The 8,422-nt window shown below is 47.2% G+C and overlaps 1 protein-coding gene and 1 non-coding gene across 2 annotated transcripts; both read right to left on the bottom strand.

The window, feature by feature from the left end:
- Positions 1-620: 620 nt before the first annotated feature.
- Positions 621-691, bottom strand: TRNAG-GCC (transfer RNA glycine (anticodon GCC)). Its single transcript has one exon. It is a non-coding gene; the product is annotated as a tRNA-Gly (tRNA).
- Positions 692-1,009: 318 nt separating this feature from the next.
- LOC125531056 (eukaryotic translation initiation factor 2 subunit alpha homolog) lies at positions 1,010-5,243 on the bottom strand. Its single transcript, XM_048695466.2, has 5 exons — positions 4,672-5,243; positions 2,518-2,664; positions 2,337-2,441; positions 1,584-1,682; positions 1,010-1,460 (listed from the first exon to the last, which is right to left on the bottom strand). The coding sequence occupies exons 1-5, from the start codon at positions 5,188-5,190 to the stop codon at positions 1,311-1,313; spliced, it is 1,020 nt and encodes a 339-aa protein (XP_048551423.2). The 5' UTR covers positions 5,191-5,243; the 3' UTR covers positions 1,010-1,310.
- Between the last annotated feature and the right edge of the window lie 3,179 nt (positions 5,244-8,422).

Below are 8,422 nucleotides of genomic sequence, written 5' to 3'. Positions count from 1 at the left end.
GCACATACCAAAACAGTAAATTCACACCAGACTTGTGGCCACTTGTGTGTGACAGAAACACCCACATTAACACTCGCATCCGCTCTTCTTTACAACACTCGCATCCAGACTGACTAGCATACAACAGTACACGTACGAGGAGAGTTAACCGAACGAATCAATTTATTTCTTGTATATGGGCTTAGACATTCAACAGTATACTACTCTGATGAGCTCAATTGGCCACCCTACAACTACGCCACTGGCCTCATCGTCTACCGCCGTCTTGTTTGGACGAGGCATTCTGACAAAGAGTGATCGGGCACCGACGGAACAACGGCCCACAGCCGGCATCCGCGATCGGACAAGCCCCGGCGACTATGACTCCATACGACGTAGTCGGTATTAAGGTCGATGGTGAACGAAACTCCATGGCCGGAAGTAAAGGACGCAGACAGACTGTTGCGTGCTAGGTTTTGTTGGACAGAAAGCCAACACTGCGCACGCATGACGCTCCTTCTTTCTTTCTTCTCGTGGCATTCAAAAAAGAAGAGAATGCGCATCATTTCGTCAGGCAAAAACGAAACATCATTCGTCGTCAGGCAAAGCGAGAGAGAGTGACCAAGAAAAAAAAAGAGAGATGCACCAGCCGGGAATCGAACCCGGGTCTGTACCGTGGCAGGGTACTATTCTACCACTAGACCACTGGTGCTTGCTGATTCAGGCTTATTTGGTCACTATATGATCAATTCGCTATGAACCATACAACACCTCACGTAGAAAGTGTTAAAACGAAACGTCTATTGCGTAATTTCATCAACAGTCGTCAAAACACTAAATATAGTGTGCATTCGGCAGACATCATTTCAAGCACATGGAAAGTTATCATAGGCGGAGCCTATGATTGCAGATGAGCTAGCACCCCTCCGTAAAGAAATATAAGAACGTTTAGATCTAAAGTTGTAATCTAAACACTCTTATATTCCTTTCCAGAGGGAGTAATAGTCAAAAGTTCAAAGAACAGGGCAAGTAAGCTCAGCGTCATGCACCAAATTCCACTAGTGAGCAACGATAAGCAAAATCCATGTATAAACGTTGATAAAAACAGGTAGCAAAAGCGCAATTAACGGTATTCAGCATCAGTGCTCAACGAAAAGCAAACCAATCTGTAAGACCACGGGTAGCCTACAACTGATCATCAATATCTAATAACAGACTCAAAACTCATCCATCCATCCAACGTGCCTCCCCAAACAGGAGGAGCCAAACATTCTTCCACTTCATTGCTGGCGCTGTACAGGTAATCTCATCCCACCTGGGAGGAGACTCGCTCAGTCCGCGCCAGCGCCAGCCTTTGTGAAGTCTACGTCTCCCATGCCATTGTCCTCCTCCTCGCTCTCGTCGTCGCCGTCCACCTCCTCGCCTGCTAGCTTCAGCTTCTCGATGGTGTCCGCAAACAGCTTGTCGTCTCTCTCGCTCACCTGCACGGGGAAATTATAAAACATGAATCATGGGCAGGACTGAATAGAAGCTTGCAGATCTCTGGATCGGCAGTGGTTTCTTTTGATAATTATTTTGTTGAGCACAGGTAACGAGGAACTTACAGCTCTGGCGGCTTCCTTCACCACCAATTTCCCCTTGTGCTTTTCAATTGCCTCGGCACAAATTTTGGTTGCATTTGTCAGAACTGCTATCCCCTGGTCCTGTTCACAACAGCAATATACAAAATCAGCAAATTTCATGTCACTGGATCACATACTAAAATTCATGAATAACACAACAAGATATGGGCTCTACTCAGTTGGCTAGAGTGACGCGTATGTACAGTCAGCCCACCCACATTCGAACCCCCAACCCACCCACCCACGCTCGTATAATCGGGGGAACCTGATTCCACCTCCTTCCATTATGAATAACCCCAACCATACATTGGCATCATGAGATGTGTGAATCCAAAGTACCCACTGCCTTGCATCATAGAAATACTCAACACAAGGGAATTTTAATGAAATTTAAGAGATGTGTGAATACATAGTACCCACTGCCTTGCATCATAGAAATACTCAACAGTCAACACAAGGGTATCTGGATTTTAATGAAATTTAAAGGTCTCAATAATACCCGGGTATTCTCCATCCGTCTACTAAAACATGTATGCCAATTTCCCCAGCAAAATAAATGACTACTCCTCCCTGATTACTTAGTTACAAGACAGTCCAAAACATTGTTTAAATTACTCCTCCATGCAAAGACTAACAGTTCTGTGTGTTGGGTTTTGATTTATATTTTCTAAGCAAAGAAGAAAAAAGTCAAAGAATCAACATTAATCACATGAATGAATTGAAGAAATAACCAACTTTGTCAAGTGTCTGTGTGGTCAGAACATAAAGCGGAGGAGCAACTAGCTTAATCTTCACAGGGCAATCAGCATTTCCAGCAGCTTCAGCTTTCCTCATGGCTTCCTGCAAAACAGAATTAGCAACTCACAACCAAGCATACACTTGGAAACCAAAATGCATGGATGGAAGCAAAGAGAACCTTAATGTGGAGAACACCGTCAAACTGGAAGCATTTCATCTCAACATCAGCACGAATCTTGAGAGGCTGTGGTGTCATTCTCCTCCTTATGTTCCTGACCAGTGCATCCTTAACCTCAGGGGTGACAGCCGGCACAACTTTAGTAACCTGTAGAAAATGTCAGCACAAATGAATCGTGGGAAACGTCCAATTTCTACAGTAACATGCTATAAAGGCAGTTTAAGCCATGCACAAACAGCACAAGCCCTATGCGAATATGAGATCTATGATTCATACCATACTGCCAATCTGCCATAAGTGAACATATCTGAATGAAACCCAGGTACCTAATTTCCAATTGCTTACACAAACTACCAAACCAACCAATATAACTTACCATGTTTACATCAATTCAATCAATAGTAGGCAAATCAAGCTAAAGTATATAACTCCCTCCGATCCATATTACTTGTCGCCAAACAGATGTATCTAGCACTGAAAAACTTCTAGATACATCCACTTGAGCGACAAGTAATACGGATCGGAGGGAGTACCATATTTGAAAGATCCAGTTTGAAGCAACAAAATATCCTTAATTCGACTAATTTCATACACATTAGGTAATTAAACACAGACTCCGAACTAACCAGTAGGAATTAACTGTTCTTGGGGCAACTTTGATGCAGGGCAAAATTAACTGGTTGTGGTACAAACAAATGAGTGCCTACTTGAGAAGCACAGGTAAACATATAACCGGTTGCAAGATAATAATTTTGTCATTCAAATTTACGCTTAACTGTTTATACAACCTACTGTTTGTCTGGCTTACAAATACTAAGTTACTAGGTTTACAGAGGTCCAATCAGCAGTACACTGATAATCAAGCTAAATTAAGCTATTTGAAGCAATGGACATCCTTAAATCAACTTATTCTAGACACATTAGGAAATTAAGTGCATGCTCCAAAACAGGTACTAAGAATTAACTGTCCATGGGGAAACTTAGATGCTGGACAAATTAACAGACTGTACTAGCAACAAATACCTACTCGAGAAACACATGTAAACGTCTAATCGGTTGCAAGATATCAGTGTCAAGTCCTAACACCACCACCACCAGCCTGAAGTGAATTGCTGACATTGCTTGGAGTACACCCAATACTTAAGCAGTTAATTAGCCATTAGCAGCAAGGGGCAATTGTGGGGAGGGGTCAGGAATGAACCTCCTGGCCATCAAGCTTAAGTACAAAAAGAATCAGCTAAAGTATATTACCGTATGTCAATGAACCTATTCGAAGCAACACATGTCCTTGAAGCTACTAATTCTATGCACAATAGTAGGAACTTAAATACAGACTCCAAATCACCTACTATGAATAAACTGTTCATGGATGCAGTACTGACACAGGGCAAAATTCATTGTTCAGGATAGCGGTAAGTGGTGCCATATCGGTCAGGTGGCGACAAGGGATAATATACGCGAATCGGCCAGTTAATCGGCCAAAAAATCAGTTAATCGGCTATTAGGTGACCTATCGATCAACTGGCCGAGATGCCGATTAACTGTCCGATAATTGGAACAATGGAAAAATTAACAGACTGCACTAGCAACAAATACCTAGCCGAGAAACACACGTAGGCATTTAATATTTGCAAGATATTAATTGTCAAGTCATAACACTAGCAGCCCCAAGTGAATTGATAGCATTGCTTCTAGTACAGCCAAACATTAGCAGTTAATTAGCCATTAGCACCAAGGAGCAGTTGCTGGGATGGGGTCAGGACGAAGAACAGTCCACAAAGAACCAAGGTAACTACACCGTCATATTTCAACAAACCAATTTGAAGCAACACATATCCTTCAATCGACTAAATCAAAGAACATCAGGTAATTATTAAGTACAGGCTCCAAATCAGCTACTAGACATTAACTGTTCGTGAGGCAACTTCGATACCGGACAAAATTAACAGACTGCAGCACCACTAACAAACGAATACCTACTTGAAAAACACATGTAAAGGTCTAATCGGTTGATATTAGTGTCAAGTCATAAAACAACAAGCCTGAAGTGAATTAATGGTATTGCTTAAAGCACACCGAGTACTTGATCAGTTAATTATGCATCGAGCAATTAGGAGCAGATGGGGGGAGGGGGAAGGGGGGTCGGGAACGAACCTCCTCGCCATCGGGGCCGACGACGGTCTCCTCGTAGGTGAGGACGTCGAGCACGGCGTCGGGGTCGGTGACGATGAGCTTGAAGGCCTCGAAGGCGTGGCCGTACCTGCGGTAGAGCGGCCAGCCGATGCGCTGGTAGAGGGGCTCGAGGTCGACGCCGAGGGTGTCGGCGGCGTGGCGCATGATGGAGTGGACGAGCTTGGACTTGTTGTAGCGGTCCTCGCAGGTGGCGGCCTCCTCCTCGGAGACGCGGCGCTTGGAGAGGTCGATGTAGCCCTTGTCGCGGTCGACGCGGAGCACCATGGAGGGCTCCTGGCGGCCGACCTTGATGAGGGAGGAGATGGAGCGGATGCGGCGGCGGGAGAGCTCGGAGAAGAGGATCATGCCCTCGATGTTGTTGTACTCGAGGAGGGAGACGTAGGCGCCCATGTCGGCGATGTGCTTCACCTGGATCATCACCGCCGCGTCCACCTCCGGGAACCGCGGCTCGTACATCCGGCACTCGAGGTTCGGCGGCATCTTCGCGGGCGGCGGCGGCGGCGGCCGGAGCGGTGGGGGGGGGGGGGGGGGGGGGGCGGGGTGGGGAGGGGGCGAGCTAGGGTTTTGGGGGTGCGGCGGAGACGGGCGAGGAGGAGCGGGTTATGGATTGGTTGGATTGGCGAGCGAGCTGCGAATCGACGGTGTGGCTGGGCCGTGGAGTACGTGAGCCGTTTATGAAGACGTCAAACGGGGATGCGTGTCCATCCTCCTGTGGATACAGGTTTCATTATTTGAGTTACCTCCGTGCTCGGACACCGAAATTAGATATTTGATTCCTAAATATTATATACACAAAAAAAATTCAACCTTAAGATTTAAACTGTATGGGGGGTTATGTAAAACAAAAAATCAAAGAAAATCAGTATAAAAAGTTGAACATGCTAGTTGTGAAACACAAAATATCAAAAGCATCGAGCAACTGCATTGAACACTAAATTTGCACAAAGCATCTCCAGCAAATCAGTTTCAGTTGTGGAATTACGACGTATCCAAAAGCAAGTATAATAATGGGCTTTTGGCCTATCTATATGGCACTTTTACCTATGTGAAGGAGTAAGAGATAAAAAATGGTGAGAGTGGGTATCCAACGAAAAATAATCCTATACGACCGGGTCGCACGCCTTCGATCGGGAAACCCTCTCCCGCAGTTGACGCGTGGCAAAACGTATCTCAAAGCAAGCCTTTAATTCCCAGTTCTTTATTTTTTCTTCTCCAGCCCTAACACTCCAGCCGCCGCAACTCCTCTGCTTGCTACATTGTTCACCGCTGCTGCTCCATCCAGCCACACTCTAGGAGGGATGATGCTATTTACGGATTCGAGTTCTAGATGTGGCTGTGATTTGTGATTTGGCTATTTGCTTGAACACTTTGGAGGATAAATTGCATCGATTTTATGTCAATTTGTGTTTGTCAAATCAATCAATCAAAGAATCTGGACAAAAATTAAGACCCAACATCAAAACCAGTCTGGATGTGTGGCCGTTGCTGAGGACGAACCCATCGCCGACGGTGGTGCGGGAAAGGGCGTCGAGGAGAGTGGCTATGGACGCAACAAACAGAGAGGGGTTGGGTCGTCAGAGGTGAGCTTCCTTGGAGCATGGTTGTGAACGGTGGGGATAGCAGCGGAGACGGGGCGTCGGTTGTTCGAGATGGGAGGCTGGAGAGCTGCGACATCGTCGATGAGGGAGCACCGATGGTAGGACCATGGGGCGCTGGATGGGGAATTGGAGGAGACAGGATGGGACAGCGTTGCCTTGACATCTGTCGTGACAATTCCACGACAACTATGGGTGAACCACTCTTCCGCACATCTTCACAAGTCCATTGTCACCACAATGGACGACAAGCTTCAAGCACTTGATCTCTTCGTGATGCTCCACTAGAACTTGCACACGGTAATCTTGACAACGATCACCACTTGATGTCATCCTCTCCATGGGTTGAGTGATATCTTCCTCTTGACGCAAGCCCATGAACACGTACCTAACCCCACCTAGAACTCTCACATAGACCATGGGTTAGTACACAAAGCACAATGGACAATGCTTACCATACCATGGGATCACTTGATCCCTATCGGTACATATTTTATGCTTTATGAGTTGATCAACTTGATTCACGCTTGACTTAGTCTTGATCAACGTTGAATCTTTCCAACTGTCTTCATTTGAATGATGTCTTGAAGGTAAACATGAATGATCACACATTCTTCTTCTTCAAGACATGCTTGCAATAATCTCAACACTCACATGACCAATCTTTGAATAATTCCTTAATAGCACCTTGGTCAACTCATAAACTTCTTGAAACCAACACATGGACTTCAAGAAAAAGCCTATGAACAAACCCTTCAAATATAACTCAAGGCAATCATTAGTCCATAGAGATTGTCATCAATTACCAAAACCAAACATGGGGCACCGCATATTCTTTCACCCAGTCCGGCGCCACGTCGCTCTTGGCGAACACGAAGCGGCGACCGACATTGCACCAGTCATACCTCGCCTCGCGCTCCACCTCGGGTATGACGGACCTCAAGCCTGCGGCACCGTCGTAACCACCACCTCTGAGTTAGTGGAGGAGGAGGCCCCGCGCCTTCTCAATCACGGGCGCCAGCTCCTCCTTGACGGCGAGGCAGTGGCAACGCGGCAACGACGAGGGCGCGTCCATGGGGCTGTACCGGTTGCGCGGCGGGGACGCCGGCTCCTAGACACGTGCCGGCAATGGTGGCGTCAGAGCGGCCTCCTTGAGGAGTCGGGGCGGCTGCGGCGCTTGGTCCTCATCGTCATCGGAGGAGATGACGATCTCCTCCTTGGCGGAGGAGTCGGCCAACGTGGATGTTAACGGGCCCAGAGAGCGTGGGAGGCGGCGCCAAGAACCACCAAGGAGGAGCTTCCACCGACTCCGCCTATGAGCATGGAGTACCATGACTTTGGTATCGCCGCCACCGGGCTCGGAGAGGAAGAGGGGCTTGGGCAGGAGGGGGCGATGCTCCGAGAGTGGGAGTGCGCCTCTGTGCATTGCCGGCGCATGGCTTAAATAGCCACGACCAGGCCAGGCGAAGGGGCGGTCAGCTCGCTTCAATGAGGCGTAGCGGCCGGAGTTGGTTCCTCGGGACGCGACCCCACATTGAGTCGGCGACGCTCGAAAGGTCACGTCCGTCAGCGCCGCCCTCCCGTCCAGTCAAAATTGCGGCACTAATGCCGCCCGCGGCATGCTCTAGGCTGGCATGAATGTGGCGCTGCAAGCCGTACGAGCATTCGATGGAAAGCACGGGAGAGGGAGGTGGGGGATTTTTAGTGGGCCAAAGTGATCAAATGCGAGTTTGTGAGCGGTCCAGGCGTCGGCAAAGCTCCCCCACATTTGTCTCCGCTTTGTGGGAGAAAGTACGTCTGAACTACCCGGCGGAGCGACACAGGCCCGCGTTGGATGACACAGCACGTCCGGATCGCTTGGTCTAGACGGATGCAGACGATTTAAGGGTCGGTGTTGGAGAGCCCCTAAGGGCTCCTTTGATTCGAAGGAAATCTTTTAGAATTTTTGGAGGATTAAAATTCTTGAAGATTGTTTGTACTTTGGTCCTTTGATTCATAGGATAAGAATTATATAATTTTTTTCTATGGATCTTTTGATTTACTATGTTTCATAGGAAATTCAACATCCATTTCAAACTTTTTATGATTATTTTATTTTTTTGTAACATCAAACACTT

The sequence above is a fragment of the Triticum urartu genome, chromosome 2A (assembly GCF_056163025.1).
Source record: "Triticum urartu cultivar PI428250 chromosome 2A, HENAU_Tu73, whole genome shotgun sequence".
In the NCBI taxonomy this organism is placed as follows: domain Eukaryota; kingdom Viridiplantae; phylum Streptophyta; class Magnoliopsida; order Poales; family Poaceae; genus Triticum; species Triticum urartu.
The sequence above is the reverse complement of the archived record's forward strand: the minus strand, read 5'-3'. Positions and strand labels throughout refer to the sequence as shown.